Source organism: Sorex araneus, chromosome 2 (assembly GCF_027595985.1).
Source record: "Sorex araneus isolate mSorAra2 chromosome 2, mSorAra2.pri, whole genome shotgun sequence".
In the NCBI taxonomy this organism is placed as follows: Eukaryota; Metazoa; Chordata; class Mammalia; order Eulipotyphla; family Soricidae; genus Sorex; species Sorex araneus.
The window spans coordinates 25,410,537-25,429,103 of NC_073303.1; the positions used below are offsets into that span (position 1 = coordinate 25,410,537).

The 18,567-nt window shown below is 47.5% G+C and overlaps 2 protein-coding genes across 2 annotated transcripts in view; one reads left to right on the forward strand and one right to left on the reverse strand.

Annotated features, from left to right (window-relative positions):
* Window positions 1–13,502, forward strand: part of SRPK1 (SRSF protein kinase 1) — a 44,523-nt gene extending 31,021 nt beyond the window's left edge. Inside the window, exons 11-16 of the mRNA XM_055126448.1 lie at window positions 15–428; window positions 879–979; window positions 2,834–2,941; window positions 5,425–5,494; window positions 8,912–9,004; window positions 10,788–13,502. Of these exons, the coding sequence (XP_054982423.1) occupies window positions 15–428; window positions 879–979; window positions 2,834–2,941; window positions 5,425–5,494; window positions 8,912–9,004; window positions 10,788–10,972 (971 nt within the window). The 3' untranslated portion in view covers window positions 10,973–13,502. The remainder of the gene's footprint in view (window positions 1–14; window positions 429–878; window positions 980–2,833; window positions 2,942–5,424; window positions 5,495–8,911; window positions 9,005–10,787) is intronic.
* Window positions 13,503–14,919: 1,417 nt separating this feature from the next.
* Window positions 14,920–18,567, reverse strand: part of LHFPL5 (LHFPL tetraspan subfamily member 5) — a 16,036-nt gene continuing 12,388 nt past the window's right edge. The window contains exon 5 of the transcript XR_008628544.1: window positions 14,920–14,936. The gene's annotated coding sequence lies outside the window, so the exon portion shown is untranslated. The remainder of the gene's footprint in view (window positions 14,937–18,567) is intronic.

Consider the following 18,567-nt stretch of genomic DNA (forward strand, 5'->3'; position numbering starts at 1 on the left):
TGTTTGTTCTTTAGAAGAGTCACATACCATTGGCCAGGATCACTCACTCACCCCACTCGGTGTAGAGGGTGGCGCAGGAGAAATTAACTGCAATGGAGTAATTGAAGTCGTTAATTACACTGAGAACAATAACAAAGAAACAATGATGCTTAAAGAGGATCTCCATAATGCTAATGACTGTGGTGTCCAAAACTTGAAGCAGGAACCTAACTTTGTCAACTCCCAAAACGGAGATAGCAGATCTCAAGACACAGACGCTTGTGCATTGCTAGCTTCTGAGGTGCCACCAGACACCATGGTCTGCCAGTCTCCAGCCAATGTAGATCAGTCGTTTTGTGGACAGGACATTAGCCAACTCCAGGAGAGCATTCGGTCAGAGATGCCCTGTGAAGATGAGCAGGAGCGGAACGGCCCCGTGGATAACAAAGGTACCTATGCCGGCCTGTGCCTGGCACCTGCACGCCAGGGTTAGGAGTGTCTGGACCAAGTAGGGGTGTTTCTGTGATGTCACTTTTCGGCAGGTATCCGCCACCCTCCACTCTCCAGCCAAGTGTGAGTTCTTTCCCGCGTGCAGATGCAACATTTCCTAGTACCGTGTCCGGGGCACTTGCCTCGGATGCAGCCAGCCTGGATTCCGTGTTTGCCACCCCTTTTGCTTCCCAGAGCACTGCGGGGTGTGTCCCCAGCCCCCGGGGAGGGAAAAGAAAGAGGAGGTCTCAGTTCTGGAAACTCAAAGGGTTGCAGGACTCTTGTTATCTTGGGGAGCTGGGGAAGGGGGGGTGTTGTCGTCCTCCAGTGGGGGACCTAGGTATACGTTTCATTCAAACCTTTAATGACTCCTGGGGTGTTTTACCGATGTCTGTTGCTGTTGTCTGTAGGGAAATCTGCTGCTGGAAATTTTCTTGTTAATCCCCTCGAGCCAAAAAATGCGGATAAGCTCAAAGTAAAGATCGCCGACCTTGGGAATGCCTGCTGGGTGGTAAGCTCGCTACTCTGTTTTGAATGACTAGGAATACATGAGAATTTGGTTTGTGGTTGTGAAGAACTGATTGTACTTTGTAATTCCGTTACCCTGATTGCTAGGTGACATCTTAAAAAAAATAACGCTGAATTTTTTTTTTAATTTGCTATTAACATTTATTATCATAGAAAAGTTCAAATCTATTAGCAAAAGGAGAATGGAATAACAAAGTATTCCCTGCCTGCCTCAGTCCACGCAGGTTAAGTAGTACTGTCACCTTTTGGCCACCTCTGTTTCATCTGTTCTTCTCTGTGTTCAATGCCTGTGCTCAGACTTACCCCATCTGGGCCGGGGCTGGGGGAATAGCTCAGCATGCCAGAGCACATGCTGTGTTTCCTGGAGGCTCAAGTTTGATGTCCAGCATCCCTGAGCACAGCAAGGAGCAGCCCCTGAGCACCACCAGGTGCCGTGCACTGTCCCCCCACCCAGAAAAAGCGCCCCGCTGTCGAAAGTGAGCATCTCTGAACATCTTACTTACAGAATGTAGCCTTCCCATTCACTTTATTTTGGGAACTTTTTCTTGATTTAGAATTTATGTTAAAGCTAGTTGGTTGGGTGTTCCTTATTGGATATATTGTCACTACCACACTTTTTTTTTTAACTGAATCACCTTTAGATGGATAGTTACAAAGTTATTCATGATTGAGTTTCAGTTATACAATGTTTCAACACCCATCCCTTCAACTAGGGTACATTTTCCCACCAGTTGCCTTCCGCAGGGAAACCCGTCTCTATGGCAGGCACGTCTCTTCTCTTTCTCTCGTATTCTGTGATTTGCAGTCCTGTTACTGAGTGGGTATCATACATGTGTGTCCCCGTACCTATTTTTGATTTGCAGTGAGTGCCTTAATACTGTTACTCACTTAAGACATCTTTTCTTAATGGACATCTTTTAAAGAATATTCTGTATTGGGGCTGGAGTGATAGCATAGTGGGTAGGGCGTTTACCTTGCACTCGGCCGACCCGGGTTCAAATCCCAGCATCCCATATGGTCCCCTGAGCACCGCCAGGAATAATTCCTGAGTGCAGAGCCAGGAGTAACCCCTGTGCATCGCCAGCTGTGACCCAAAAACCAAAAAAAAAAAAGAATATTCTGTATTATTTTTGTGTGGTTTGTGATCGATTAAAGGTAGCGAGGGTAGTTAGTGTGTGCTTGTGTACTCTACACTGGAAACCTGGGCTCCCGCCTATACACCCCAAAACAAAACCAGCAGACGAGAAGCGGCGTCAGAGTTGGCCCTCGCCATTGGGAAGCTGGCTCGTGTTCTCGTAGCCTCCTAAGCTGTGTGACTCCGAATGAATGCCAGGGCTCTGCCCGGGCCCCTCACTACAGAGCAGAGAAAGCTTCCCGTGCCTTCTCGTTTCATTCCTGTCCCAAGACTGTGTGTACAGCTCACCTCCACCTTGAGTTCAAGTTCCTTAACAGCTGTCATCTTTTTTTATTGTGTTTTCGGACCGCACCTCGTGGTACCCAGGACTGGCTCCTGGCTCTTCGGGGGTCACTCTGGTGGACTGTGTGTGCGCAGGCATCGCCGGGAGCGGCCCGACACCCCGGCCCCCACCCCCAAGTATCACAGCAAAAAATCTGTGAATGCTATTTGGGTACTGTGTCTTTTAAGTGTAGACTTACCTTGGGCGGTAGACTGTGTGTAAAAAGAAACAGTGGCGTTTGAGACTACTCATATCAAAATAATAAAAATTAGCTAAATAAAACTAGTTTAGGGCAAACTTTCAGGCTTTGTTTTCATCTTAATTATTAAGATGACTGTTGAGGAAAAAATGGATGCTAAAATACTGTTTCCTTCACTCAGCACAAACACTTCACTGAAGATATTCAAACCCGGCAGTACCGCTCCCTGGAGGTCCTGATTGGGTCTGGCTACAACACCCCTGCCGACATCTGGAGCACTGCGTGCATGGTAATGCTCTGCCCCTCGCCTTGACTTGAGTGTGGTAATCACAAACCGGCCCGTGGGCTCAGGGTAGCACACCGGCCAGCTCACACGCACAAGGGGAACTGGTGAGTTCCCACTGGCGGCTGGGTCTTGTGTCTGGAGACGCCTGAATTCTCAGAACCGTGGAGCCACAAACATCCGGCGTTGCTCCTTCCATGGCCTTGTGCAGCGAGGGGGGTCCCCACACCTTGTCGCTGTGCCAGGGACTGCTCCTGGCAGTGCTGCTGGCATTGTGCTCGGGCCCCCGCTCTAAGAACCCCGTGCTCGCTGGTTCCAGAGACACAGCCGCAGCCGGTGAAGGCAGCTCGGGACCTCCAGAGACTCCTGGCGTTTAGCATTCTGTGCCCAGCAGGCCTCCAAAGGCACAGGGGGTGGTTTGGGGTTTTGCTTTTAACCTCATTTGTAAACTTGTAACTGCTATCAAATACCTTAAGTGCCAAAAATAGTGTTTTTGGAGGCCTTTCTCTGACTAGATTTAAGTACCTAGATGAAAATTTTCAGGAAAAATTCACAAGTGGGGGCTGGAGCGATAGCACAGCGGGTAGAGCGTTTGTTTGCCTTGCACGCGGCCAACCCGTGTTTGAATCCCAGCATCCCATATGGTCCCCTGAGCACTGCCAAGGGTAATTCCTGAGTGCAGAGCCGGCAATAATCCCTGTGCATTGCCAGGTGTGATCCAAAAAGCAAAAAAAAAAAAATCACAAGTTTGTTTCATTCATTAAAAAAAAAAAAAAAAAAACTTGGCTGGAGCGATAGCACAGCAGGTAGGGCATTTGCCTTGCACGCAGCTGACCCGGGTTCGATTCCCAGCATCCCATATGGTCCCCTGAGCACCACCAGGAGTAATTCCTGAGTGCAGAAGCAGAACCAGGAGTAACCCCTGTGCATCACCAGGTGTGACCCAAACAGCCAAAAAAAAAAAAAAAACTTGCATCTGTTGAATTCCCACTATGAGACTTTGTTTTGTAAACTTGGAGTACTGGTTTTAGAAGAGGTTGGCAAATTTTGATAAAAAAAAAAGACTCCATTCTAGGGGGGCTGGAGTGATAGCACAGCGGGTAGGGCGTTTGCCTTGCACGCGGCCGACCCGGGTTCGATTCCCAGCATCCCATATGGTCCCCTGACCACCGCCAGGGGTAACTCCTGAGTGCAGAGCCAGGAGTGACCCTTGTGCATCGCCAGGTGTGACCCAAAAAGCAAAAAAAAAAAAAAGAAAGAAAAAAGACTCCATTCGGGGGAGGGGGGATCTTTCAGGTTTTGGTTTTCTGTTCTGCTTTGGGACTATAAATCTCAATAATTTCATAATTTAGAGTAGGGAAATGACTGTGGGTTGCATCATGATCTAAGGCGGGCTTAGCCCCACAGGAAGCCATCGCCTCCCTGACAGTGAGACAGTCCTGAAACTTGTGGGCTTGTGACTTTGCCCAGTGATGGAGGACCTTCTGCCCTCAGCAGCTGACGTGAGACACTCGCAAGCCGCTGGGGCCTGTGCCTGGCCCCTAGGTCAGCGTGTGCCCAGTTAAATCTGCCTCACGGCCCTGGAGATCATGAACTGATTATACTATAGGCTTAATCAGAATCGCCAGGTACAGGCACTTGACTTAACCCCACTTTCGTATCAGTACAATCATTTTTTTTTTAACTGTTGTTATATTGAGTTAAAAAAAAAAATCAATGAACCCAGCTGCTGTGTTTCCGTGCTGTATTACACTTAATCTAAAGAAGTAAACGCCTGCAGATCCCCTTGACAGGGGAGGTTTTCTTGTTCTGGGAGACGGATGCCAAATACCTGTCATCCGGCTGGTGGATGGTAACTTTCCAGTCACGTAGAAATTGAGTGACTTTATGAATAAATTTACTTAAATATTTTCCTTTCTGTAGACATAGAAATTTGGGAACTTCCTACTTTGGACACTTGAGAGACTACTGTGCATAGCTAGAATTTTAAAATACTTTTTCTCTTTTTTTCCTCTCTCTCTCTCTCTCTTTTTTTTTTAACCAAACACTAAAGACATAGTGAAATCTCTGGATTTTAAATTTTGGGAACAGAATCTCAGTTTCTAGATGCACAAAATTATAGTGCAGAAAAACCCCTGGGAACTGTAGCCGACCCCAAGCACGCGCTCGGGTCCCTGCAGCCGCACCAGGCGTGAGCCCTGAGCAGCACCAGGGAGGGCCCCAAATTAAAACGCCGAAGATGAGTGAAAATACTTCAGTCCAGATGTGCCCCTTTCTGAACAAAAAGTAAAACCTGAAAGCTGAATTGGTGCGTGTCAGGGGGAGAGGAATAATCCACACGGTGATACAAACTGACTTTACTATGTTCTAGATCCATTTACGAGATAGGAAGGAGGAAGAGCTTTGGGGAAAGTCTGAGACTGATCATCTGTGGGTTGTAACGGGGAGGAGGAAAGTGGAGGAGCCAAACACTGCTGTCTCTCCCTTAGGCCTTTGAGCTGGCGACAGGGGACTACCTGTTCGAGCCCCACTCGGGGGAAGAATACACCCGGGACGAAGGTGAGCCTCTCCCAGACACACGTCCTGCTAGTACGCTGAGTAATTAGATCACAGGGAGGATAGTGCATTCCTGCTGTATCAGTGCTCGGTTCTCTCTGCTCCTAAACTTGTGCGCAGTCACGACTCCCAGTTCGTCGCCAGCACCCTGCCTGAGCGCACAGGCCAGCTCCCCTTTGGGAAAGAGGGTGGCCTGTAGCATTCTTTTCCCGCTTTCGAAAACTAAGGCCAGTTTTCTTTCTCAATACTGACGTCTGCGCGTCCATTCCGCTTCCAGCAGAATGGTTGACTCCCAGGTAGTGACAGCCATGGGAAAAGCCCAAGCTGTTGGCGTTGCTCCGTCTGAGAAGTCCAAGACACGCACCAGATGTGTGGCACCCGTGCCACTGGATGAATTAGTAGTTTGTATCAAAATATCAAAGAAATGATTTGCCTTTTTGTTGCACCGTTTAGGCAGCTTGAGAGAGCCCGAGCCCAAATGCCTCTCCCAGTGTGGAGGTGGATTATGTATGACATGCCTGTGCTTCCTTAATAGTTATGGAAATCAGGTTTATGCTCTGAAACGAAGAACATGCTCTGTTTCTCAAATTGTGCTCCCCTGAGTTATTAATATGCGGTGTTAGTAAGTCTACTGACACTCCTGAACAGTTGTCCCGGGGAGTGCTATGCTAATTATTTTCCATAGCCAAATGCCTATTTCCATGATTACAATTAGGAAAAGTTTTCTATACATAAGCCCCTAGTAAAAATACACTATAATAGCTACCTCTGTACACAATTCATTTCTTCTATTCTCTGCTTATTAAAATAACGTGTGGCACAGAGGACGCTGAACACCTAAGATTAATGTTGTATAGGATCTTGTGCTACCATGCCCGAAAGTTGAAGTATATATGAGAAGTCTCAGAAGCCAAAGGAGAATCATTTACCTAGATATTCAGATCCTCATTCATTTCTTCCTGGACCAATCAGTACCAGCAGTCCTAACATGAAACCTCAGACAACTTGATTTGATTTGTACCAGCAGAAAACTATCCTACATACCTTAGCTTAGTGTGTGTATAAAGTTGGTTACAATTCATGGTAAGGCTGGGACCAGTCTGAATCTTTATCCTGCAACCCTAATTCTTCTTATACGAGGCAAAATGGCAAGTATTCTCTCAGTTTTGCCAAGTATATCAGTCCTTTGACTAATTGATAACCCAGAAAAAGGTTGCTGAAGTTAAACATAAAATTTCAAGGGAAAAACAATTTCCTTGATAACTATTAAAAGAACCAATATTTCACTTGGAAATTTACAGTAAGATAAAACATAGTCTCATTTATTGTTAATTTACACGAAGACATTTATTTGCAGGTCCTGCCTAAAATCGGCAGCGATTTCTTGGCAGCCAGGTACTTGTTACCAAACCAATCATACAGTAACCAAAACTGCAAAGAGGTTCTAGTGAGTTAATTAATGTAAAGCCTCATTTATCACTTGCATCTTTACATGAGAAAGATGATCTTGCCATAGATTCCCATATATGGATACCACTAGTGTATTATTCCCTGAAAGAAACATTACTTTTCTTTCCGTTTTTATTTTATATTTTTACGGTGCCATGGATTAAACCTAGGGGTTTGTGCATGCAGAGTCTGTGCCTGCCAGTGAGCTATTTTCTTGACCTATTACTGGCAGTTTATAAGTGACCTAGTAATCCTACAAATAGAATAAAGTAATTTATAAAGCTCATTTGTAGCTAAAAGAAATCACTTTGTGAAACATCTTCAGTATCCTTAGTGATGCAGATAGTCGAGCTCACTTCTGGTGAGAGACAATACACCTCCCCCAGCCTGTACTGAGGTCACTGTTCTTTTTGATTTTTTTTTTTTTCCTTTTTGGGTCACACCTGGCAATTAACAAGGGTTACTCCTGTCTCTGCACTCAGGAATCACCCTTGGCGGTGCTCAGGGGACCATATGGGATGCTGGGAATCGAACCTGGGTCAGCCGCGTGCAAGGCAAACGCCCTACCCGCTGTGTTATTGCTCCAGCCCTAACCGAGGTCACATTGTGACAGGTGCGAAGCACTGCACTACCGGGACCTTCAGATAGCCAAGTGCAATGATACTTTTAAAATGTTTGTGCTAGAGGGGCCAGAGTGATAGTGCAGTGGGTAGCGCACTTGCCTTACACGCCTGGCCATCCCAAGTTTGATCCCTTGCATCTTAATGGTCCCCAGAGCCCACAGGCGGTAATCCCTGAGTACAGAGTCAGGGGTAAGCTCTGAGCACTGCCAGTGCAGCCCAACCACGACCCTATTCCCACGCCTGCACCCCCCCCCCCCCAAACACACACACACAAACCCTGAGATTAAACATGTTGAAATGAGGTTTTCAGGGCCAGCGAGAATGCCTAGCGTGCCCACTGCGGCACAGGTCCAGGTCCTGGCATGGCATCTGGCCTCATCACAGAACCAGAAGTGTCCCCACCCTAAAAAATGATGTGGCTTTTTATTAGTGTTCTAATTATTACCAACCCTAGAGATTCAAGCAGGTCGTTCTACCCAAGGTTCTTTTTCTCATCTTTAAAATAGACTGTTACCTAAGTTTGGGCCTTTTATACAGTCGTTTTATAAAAGTTTTATAAAACTTACTGAGAGTGTGGCTGTCTTCATTGGCAGCATCATTCTTAATACCGTAATTGCTGCTCTAACCCCAGAACAGTCTTACAAGTTCTAGAATTCCTAAGGCAAATGGGTTGCTTGACCTTAACACCAAACAGTCTACCCGATTTCTTACACGTGGACAGCATTGTGTTGATAAAGAGGAACAAAGAGGTGGGTCGAGCCCGTGTTCCGTAGAGTGGGACTTGGCGGCCAAGCACCTGGAGCAGTTGGGCCTGTCCCAGCCTCCCCCAAGCGTCTCTGGGTTTATTTGTAGTTATGTATAAAGCAGCTCGTACTTTAAGAAGCTATTCATACAGAAGAGATTCTGGCACCTTGTCCTTGATCCTGTTCTTCTTGCCCTTCCTTCTATTTTAGACCACATTGCGCACATTATAGAGCTGATAGGCAGAATTCCAAGACGCTTTGCCCTCAGTGGGAAATATTCCCAGGACTTCTTCAATCGCAGAGGTAGTATCGTTACCGTAGTTCTCGTCTAGGCCCTAGGGACCCAGCTCCAGGAAGCAGAGCATTCACACCAGGACTGTCTGTAGTTTCCTCCGGGGGGCCCGCAGTGGGCTCCCGTGTCTTTCCGGTCTCCTGGACTCTCCACTCGCTGGATAGAGTCCTCCTCTGCCCGTTTCGCACAGAGCCAACCCGAAACGCTTTACAGAGAGGTGTGCATGCTACTCTTTCTGCGGTATCTAGAACTGTATGTTACTCCTGTTATGTATGTCTTTTTTCCCCCCTCTTGAAATGTTTGGAACATACAGATCACATTGCATTGATCATAGAACTTCTGGGGAAGGTGCCTCGCAAGCTCATTGTGGCAGGAAAATATTCCAAGGAATTTTTCACCAAAAAAGGTAAAATTCATGTGTTTGTTCCCAGACTTGGAAGAGGCAGTTATTTTAAATAAGGTAAGTACAGCTGGGTATGTGTTCACATGCACCACCCCCTCCAAAAGAAAGCTCCTACTTTTATTGCAGAAAGGTGAAATAAAAGCAGTCGAACGCCAAGATTAGATCACGTGTATGCTACACCCTGGATTTGATCTTTAATAAAATAAAAATAAATTCTGAGAACAAAGGCTGGAGCCAAAACTGTTGGGGTTCAAGTCCCAGTTCTACTAGTTATGTGACCTGTGTCACATGACCAGGCTTTATTTTGTTGTTTTTTGAAAAGTGGTGACAGCAATCTTTTAGTATTATTTATTTACTTTTCTTTTTGGGTCACACCCAGCAATGCACAGGGGTTACTCCTGGCTCTGCACTCAGGAATTACTCCTGGCGGTGCTCAGGGGACCATATGGGATTCTGGGAATCAAACCCGAGTCAGCTGCATGCAAGGCAAACGCCCTCCCCGCTGTGCTAGCGCTTCAACCCCAGCAGTTGCACATAAACGAGTTAGTGTGCGTAAAGTCATGTAAAGTAGCTGGTGCACGGCACATTGTCGCTTGGTTACTCCTTGTACACATTTCTGAAGTGGCAGTTTGGGATGGCGTTTAGTTCAGGCTCCTGTGTTCCAGGGCCCCACGCCTGGTGATGCTGGGGTCACTCCCCGCCGTGCTTTGGGAGCTTGTCTCAGCCTTTCAGGCTCTCTCCAGCCTTGGCATTAGCTTCCTTAAGGCGGGCTGTTGCATCCTGTGACACCCAGCCGTTACTTCAGCACCAACACTTTGCCATGTCCTGTGTTTATACTCTCATTTATTGGTGAAGGAAGCCGATAAAACAATCACCAAGGGTTTTACTTCATAATATATAATGGCACGTTTAAATGTCTATTTTTTATGTATCCAGCTAACATTTTAAAAAGCTGAAATGGGAAAGTATATCCTAAGAGGGGTCTAAAAAACTGCTGCCTTTTTATTCCTCTGTTTCACCGTCTCTTTTCCTTACAACCTCAGCTTCTACTCCTAAAGGGGGGAAATCTGTTTTTCTCTGTGCTCAGAGGCCAGTGGCTGGAGCAGTTGTGCAGTGTTTAGGGAACTTCCACACAGCCGGTGTGGGTTCAACCCCTGGCACCCTGTATCACCCGGGAGTGATCCCTGAGCACCACCAGGTGTGGCCCAGAACCCCACCCATTTTCAATCATTTCTAAAATACTTTTATAGAAAAATAGCAAATTGCTTTATCAAAGTGTTTGTGTGCTCAAATTATGGCAGTGTGTACCGAGTATGTAGTCTTTAGCTGCCCACAGAATAGTAGGTCATTGATCTTATAATACGCCACTGACCTTTGCATCTTGTAAAAATTGTCACTTCAAAGAAGAAAAATTGCACTGACAAATACATGTGCTACAGCTGTATCTGAAATACGTATGGGGTTCTTTTTGATACATACATGTTTGCATGTTTGGGGCTCTGTATTTAAGCTGCTGGTGCATTTTGAAGCAGTATGGACTGGAATATCGAGCCCCACAAGAGAACAGATTGACTATGTGCTGATACAATGCCTCTGAATCGCCATGGGAGTTGCCGGATTGTCTAGACTTTCCCTATTCGCTGGGGGTGGGGAGAGCGGGGAGGGACCGGGTTCTGACGACCACCTGATTCTTCGTAGACATCGCCGGCAGAGGGATTTCCATGGCAGGGTCTTGTGGCTGGTCCCGGGTGGCCCATTTGTTTCATTCCCACTGTCTTTGCCACAGGTGACCTGAAACACATCACGAAACTGAAACCCTGGGGCCTTTTTGAGGTCCTGGTGGAGAAGTATGAGTGGTCTCAGGAAGAGGCAGCCGGCTTCACGGATTTCTTACTGCCCATGTTGGAGCTGATCCCCGAGAAGAGAGCCACCGCCGCCGACTGTCTCCGGCACCCGTGGCTCAACTCGTAAGGCCTGCCCGGCGCAGCTGCAGAGACCTCCGCCGGCCGCGGCCCGCCCCTCTGCTCTTGCCTGTGTCCCTCTTCAGGGTGAAGCTCTCCTCAAGGGTTTCTAGATTGTTGGGGTTTTGGTTTTTTTTTTTTCCTTTTAATCTAGCCTGTTCATTTGGGGGGTGCTTACTTGACACTGTGGAGATTTCTCCCACGGCCCTGGGGCGCATCCTAGGTGAATCTGGCCTTGATCGGGCTCCGCCAAAGACTAAGGTTCTGAAATGTGAAACAATCTCTCGCCCTGTGCCCTGTCTTTGCATTAGGACATCCTTTCAATTATGCGCCTGCGTCCTTTTTCAGAGAGCTCTAAGGCTTGTGTGAGCGCGTCCCAGCGCCAGCGTGAGGCAGAGACGGGGAGAAGACTGGCGCTTCCTGCACAGCAGGGGCATTAAACGTGCTGCGTCCAGGCTGCACCATCCTCCTGGATTGGCTCTCTCGCTCTCTCTATCCACATTCTCTCCTGCCACTGTCTTTGTAAATGCGCTGTAGAAACATCCAACGTGGGTAGTGTTTTATCACTGTTCAGAGCACCGTCAAATTCCTTTCATCCCTTAATAACTCCGTAAGATCCGTGAATCTTCAGTCTGATTTTTTTTTTTTTTGATGGTAACAAGAACAAAGCCATTGGCTAGTGATTCCCTCAGAGCCACAGTTGTCGGGCAAAAGGGTCCTTTCCCGGGAGTTCCCTGTCTGCCTGCGACAGCAGCTCCTCGATGGGCGTCTCTGGTGTGAGAGTCCTTGCCTGGCACTTGACTCGGCACCTGAGTCTGTTGCCCCGTGACTGAAGAATCCGAGGCAGCTTCTGGAAGGCAGCCTGGGCTGCAGAGATTTCCTGCCCGAGAGGCAGATGCCGTGGCATTTCCTGTTCTTCCCCGCACAGCCCCCCCCATCTTGGGACCCGAGAGGCGGCTCGGAGTGGGGCCCTTCCTTGCACGGTGAGGCTCTGCTTCGGATCTGCCAGCCCCGCAGCAAAAGGAAACAAAATCAGTCCCCTGCTTTTTTTTTTTTTTTAAAGCAGCGTTCTTTATTTTTTACCCCCAATCTTGTCTTAAAGTTTGGCCTTGGAGCACTTTCCCTCTCTGATTTCTTCAGAGGCTTCAGGTCTTAAAATCCCCAAATAAAAGAACCAAGGGAGGGGTAGGGTGGCCCTTTTTTTTTTAAATGAGAGTTGCTGGTGTTTTTTTTTGTGTGGGGAGGATTGGGGTCCCCCCCTTTTGCGTGTGTGTGTGTGTGTGTGTGTGTGTGTGTGTGTGTGTGCGTGCGCGCGCACGTGCGAGTGCGTGTATCTGTGAGTATGTGTGTTTTGGGGTGGACACGGATTTTTTTGTTTCTTTTGTTCTTTGTTGTTTTTAGGATTAGCCATTCTCTGCTGCTATATTCTATGATGTCAGATTTAAACTGCAATTTTGAGATGACTGAGTTGTACTTGAGACTTTTTTTTTTTTTTAATGAGAAATGGCTTTGTAAATTTTCATTTTGGGGTATACCTGTTCTAGCTTTGCCCCCGACATTACATACTTCTTCCATCTTAAAAGGCAAAAGAGGGGAAAGATTAGGGTCCCAGTAGCTCTTTGAGCATGGACCAAGCGGGCCTGGGGGATCGCCGCGTTCTCCAGAAGCGGCTGCGAGACGGATTTACAGAGCACCAAGGAGCGGCCGCGTGGGGCTCTTGCTTGCAAAGCCGCCCGCCCTGGAGACGGTGAGGGAGCTGCCATCCTACTGTGAGAGATGGGAATCAGTTTTCTGTCCTCTGTCCACCGACAGTGGCAGAGGCAGACGCGGTGCCGTCCATGATGCAATCCAGTGAGAACTGACCGTGCTGCCCCGAGCGCTGCGCACCAGCCATTCCTCGGACTCTGATCGGGCGGTTCCGAAATCAGACATGTTCCTGTAGAAAGAATCTTAGGTGAGGTTGACTATGCACCTATCACGAAAAAAGCATAGATTGTACCAAACAACGGCAGGGAAAATCCTTCAGCAATTCTAACCCCACTTTGGGCTTTCAACGGTATATACGTACATCTAAAGCAATAGCCGACGAGAACGGAATCCTTTTCTATACTGTAAAATCACAATTGTGGAATTAAAAGAATTGTGATATTAAGGTGAAATAACCAAAATGCACACACATGCACGCACACACAGACCCATTTTAACAATTGATATGGAAAGGAGTTTTAATAAGAGAGAACCTGTTACTTCATTTTGGAAATGTTTACGCATCAAATAAGGGCTTTTTTCCCCCCTATTATTTAAGGAGCCAGATAAATTAGAAGCCGTAGAAAGAGGCAGCTATGAATTTGACCTTCCAAGTACCCCGTGTACCTTTATTGAACTTAATTATATCGTCAAATTGCCACAATCTCACTAAAGGATTTCTATTTGCTGTCAGTTAGAAATAAAATCCCAAATACATTTTTATTCTTTCTACTGGGCACATTGTCTGTTTTCTTTGTAAATGCAGTACAATAAACAGATTATTTAATAACGTGCACGTTTCCAGATTTATATATATTGCCTAAGTTGGTCTGATCCTAGTTTCAGGATGGAGGGAAGAATTGGGTGAGTATATTTTTCAGTTTTATTTATTTGGGGGGAAGAGTTGGGGCCACATCCACCGTGCTCGGGACTTCTAGATCTGTGCTCCGGGATCTCTCCTGGCAGGCCTGAGACCATGTGGGGTGCCAGGAACCAAACCCGGGATCAGCCATAGATAAGGCAAGCGCCTTACCCACCATACTGTCCCTCCGCTTACTCCCCCACCTTTTTTTTTTTTCCTTTTTTGATTTACAGTGAAATTGCACATTTTAAGTTTGAACAGGTGGTCATTTTGTGGGCTTTTGGTCTTTAAATTGGAGGTGGGGCGGGAATCACAAAACTCCAAATGCTTCCTCAGTTGCAATTGCAGTATGTTCAAAATGCCAAGGACTTGGAAATTCTAAGGCCCTGGGTTAATAAACACCATAAAACGATTTTTATGCATTTGACTGACTCCTTAGGGTAAATTATTAAAATGGCCGGACCAGGAAGCAAACACTTTCTTGGTGGGGGTGAGGACCACACCCCGGTGCTGCTCAAAGACTCTTTCTGGCAGTTCTCCGTTTACCGTGGGCTTCCCCCATCACATCTGTGGCCCAGGCCTACAGCCATCTGGCCTAGCCTAGGTTTGTTGCAATAGCTCCAGAAACCCCCTGAGCATTACCTAGGAGGCTGAATAATTATATAATATCCTGACTTGAAACTGGTTGTTTTTCTGTACTGAATGGACCCGTTACAGTTGCACTGGTTGTTTTTGCCTTTTGGTTTTGGTTTTTGAGGCCACACCCAGCTGGCTCAGGGTTTATTCCTGGCTCTTGGCTCAGGGACCACTCCTGGTTGGGGACCACGTGGAGTGTCAGGGATGGAACCCACCCATGTCAGCCACGTGCCGGGTAAGCACCCTACATGCTGTGCCCTTGTGTCACTGGCCCCTAAGTATACTCATTCTATTGAAAGTAAAAAGTTTTATTTGTGTCGTTTCCAGTATTCCTTGTAGAAAGGCCTCCCCCACCCTGAAACTGCATGAACTGTTCCATTGTAACTAAGAGTGCCGCCCTGGGATACAGCTCGGTAATTGGGGGCGGGGAGGGCGGTGAAGAAGATGGCTCTGTCTCCAGTGAGCTCTGCTTGCAGGAGGCCCGAGTTCAGTCCCTGGCACGGGGAGTGGCTTCAGTAGCCTGCACGTGCTTTGCTTGTGGGAAGCCCAGGTCTAATTTCCCTGGCCCCACCGGTGCCGTATTTCAAACCTGGGACACTCCAGCGTAAAGCCGGTACTTGAGCCCTTTTCAGCTCAGCCGTCTTCCCAACTGATCAGTGGAGGTGGTCTCCAGCGGCCACGTCAGTGCAAGGACGAAGAATTCCCAGGGCTGTGGGACACTTGGTGTTCTCTAGGACAAAGTACAACTGTCTCAGAAGAACCAGCAAAGTGTGATTGATTTCCCCCACCTGTAACTGTTCTATGTCCCATATGTCCACCAGGAAACCCTTTAGCCCCTCGAGAGCTGCTCGTAAGTGGGCAGAACCTGCAGCCTTCCACTTGGCCTTGGGAGAGGAGTGGTTTGCTCTCAGATGACTGATGGGGAAGATCTGGTCTGAAGGACGCCAGAGAGGACCTTTGTGTTTTACCCACTGGCCTGTAGACTATGGCGCTGTTACAACCTCAGATTATTCCCCTTAAGCCAGGAAATAAGAGCTGTTAAATGTTAACTTTTCAGTAAGCAAGTTGACATGACCTAGTTACCCTCCCAAATTTTTTTCCTTAGGATTTTTAATTCATTCCATTTGCCTTTCCGTCAGCTGCCCTGCAATTTGAGCTTCATTCTCCGTTGTGCCCTTAAAATGGTCACACTGGTTACTTTCAATTTTCTAATTATAGAGGGAAATGGTAACTCTTGGAAGCAGAATGAACTGCATGCAAATCTTGAGGTTATGTAAGTAACCTGAGTTTTGAGGGTTTCTGCAAGGACCCAGATGCTGCCCACCTGAGCGTCGGGTGCTTCCTAACCCTTTTTCCTTGAATGAGCTGCATTTGGTGACTGTTCGTCCCGAGAGGGAGAGGGGGAGCATTGTTCTCAGGTGGCTGTCACCTCAGAATCTCTTGAGGGGCTGTCACCATGTTCCCGGTTCTCCAGAAGCAACTTGCCTTTATGAGTGACCCTATGAAAAAACTCAGCAAGGCCACCGGGCCTGGGTGTCCACATCTTAATCAGCCTGGAGAAAAAATTCAGGCACTTTGCTAAGCCTTGCTGCTATCCCTCACCCCCAGAGATGGAAAAGTACAGTGTAAACCACTTAATTCTGGATTGTTTGTCAGGGAGCAATGGGAACTAACAGTTCACATTTGGGCTGTAAGAAAGTTTTTCTTTTAAGATTTTTGCCTCACACCCAGTGGTGCTCAGGGATTATTCCTTGTGAGCTGTGGGGTCCATATGTCAGCTGCGTGCAAGGCAAGCACCCTGCCCCACTGCACTGTCCACACCAGATACCTCCCCCTGTAATAACACCTTCCTGTTGACCATATCTGCCAAATCAGAGTCCTCATGTCTTGGACATCAGTCCAGTCAGAAAGGCAAGAACAAAATAATGGCAATTTGGTTTTGTGTGTGAATGCACGGGGGTTACTCCTGACGGCACTCAGGACCATATGGGATGCTGAGAATCGAACCCAGGTCTTCCGAGTGCAAGGCAAACCCCCTACCTACTATGCTGTCGCTCCAGCCCCTGTGTGTGGTTTTTCAACTGGTATTTTAAAGTACTACCAAATATGAGATTCAAAGTTCTCTTTAGGAATTTATTTGAGGGACCGGAGATACCGAGTACAGCGGGGCAGGTGCCTGCCTTGCAAGCAGCCAACCCAGATGTCATCCCTGAGTTCAGAGCCAGGAATTAGCTCTGAGCACAGCCGGTGGGACCCAAACAAGCCCTGACCCCCTCCTCCCAAAAAAAGAATTTATTTGAGGGTGAAGCCACTTTCAAGGATGGATAATTACTAGATGTCAACCAAGATCCTCCCTGTTCTGGAGAGATGGAATTGTTTCCTTGAAAACAAAGTGGATGAAAAGATCCGTGAGACAGACTTGTACCTGGCACAGGTGATTACTCAGCTCAGCTCCAGCTTCAGTGTAGAAAGCTCACGGTTCTGGCTACGGCATGGTGGTGGCCATATAGAAACCTGTGGACCATCTTGTATAGAAAGCTTCTATGGACCACTACAAATGCTGTTTCAGTGAGAAGTAGTTTGCAGGTAGGGCATCTTTTTAGGAAAAAGTTTGCCTCAAAAAGTAAAATGAAACCCCTGGCAATGGGCAAAAAAATACATAGCTCATTGGTGGTGTTGCTCTTACATCTGTCAGGGGCAAAACAGTTGTCCTTTGTTCATACTAGCCTGCTACCTGGGTTGGGGCCAGAGCTGTTTCCTGCTTGGGGCACATAAATATCTAACACTGAATTGTATTTTGTTTCTTCATTGTTAAAGGAGAAAAGGTAAAGTCAGGTGTCTCATGAGTATGCCTCAGTGGGTGTGCCTTTTTTTTTTTCTTTTTGGGTCACACCTGGCGATGCACAGGGGTCACTCCTGGCACTGCACTCAGGAATTACCCCTGGCGGTGCTCAGGGGACCATATGGGATGCTGGGAATCGAACCCCGGTCGGCCGCATGCAAGGCAAACGCCCCACCCACTGTGCTATTGCTCCAGCCCCAGTGGGTGTGCTTTTTAAATGTTTTGTGAGGGTGGCCTCTTTCTAAAAAGTGCGCGTTCTACCTAGTAAAGGTCTTGTGGCAAGAACAGGACGGGCTTTGGTCATCTGCATGAAGCTGGTTGTTAAGATACCAAATAAATGGTCATGCATACTTGGGGAAAGTTAAGTGTGTGTCTATTAAAATACTTCAAAAAAAAAGTAAGATGAGAGATAAGTGGACAGGTAATGAGAATAGTTACTGGGCTACAGAATTGGCTGCATTCTTGTTTACTAAGATTTTTGCATGAGGTAGTTTTCTGGCACTGAGGTAATGCCAGCATGAGAATATATGAACGTGCTCTCCTTAAACCCCATCCTAACAGTCCCATTGTCAACAGTTTGAAAGGGCAGGCGGTTAGAATGAGCTGCTCTGGTCAAAATTGTCAGCGCTCTGAGTGCACCAGCAGTGTGGAGGTGTGGCATATCCGTCCCTCTAAGTCACAGCCAACAATGTTCAACAACATCCATACTTAAAATGATGTGTGTGCAGGTGAGGGGTGGGAGGGAACCTGGGGGCGCTGGTGGAAGGAAGCTGACACTGCTGGTGGGATTCTTTTTTTTCTTTTCTTTTCTTTTCTTTTTGGGTCACACCCAGCGATGCTCAGGGGTCACTCCTGGCTGTGCACTCAGGAATTACCCCTGGCCGTGCTCAGGGGACCATATGGGATGCTGGGAATTGAACCCGGGTCAGCCGTGTGCAAGGCAAACGCCCTACCCACTGTGCTATCACTCCAGCCCCTGCTGGTGGGATTGATCTTGGTACGTTATGTCTGAAACTCAAGAATAACTGTAAAACATGGTGCCTTAAAAACCAGTTTATTAAAACAGCGGCAACAAAAGGACCCACGCCTTACAAGCCAAGAATAAGAAACCTGGGTTTTGTGTTGTCTGTGATCAGGGTTTCCTCGTGGTAGGGCTCAGGAGAACCGGGTTGGCCCTGGCAAGGCCAGCGCCTTTCCCCCTCCACAGTTAGTCCTGTCCAGACCACTCCACCTGGGAGTGACCTGCACCTCCAGGTCCTCGCACGCCAGGGACAGAGGCCAGGCTTTCTCCAGAACTCCGTTACTCGCTGCAGATCATCAGCAAAACCTGCTGGGCACCGCCTGCCAGGCAGGGACTTGCTTGGAAAGCACTCGCTCCTCCAGCCAGCTGCTCCCTGAACAGTGCCCAGTTGGGGGCTGGTGGCGAAGTTCCCACTTGGCTTACCAAAAGCCAAGTTTTCGGAAATGTTCTCTATTACTGTGATAATGGAAACAGTGAATTTTTTTTTGTTTTTGAGTC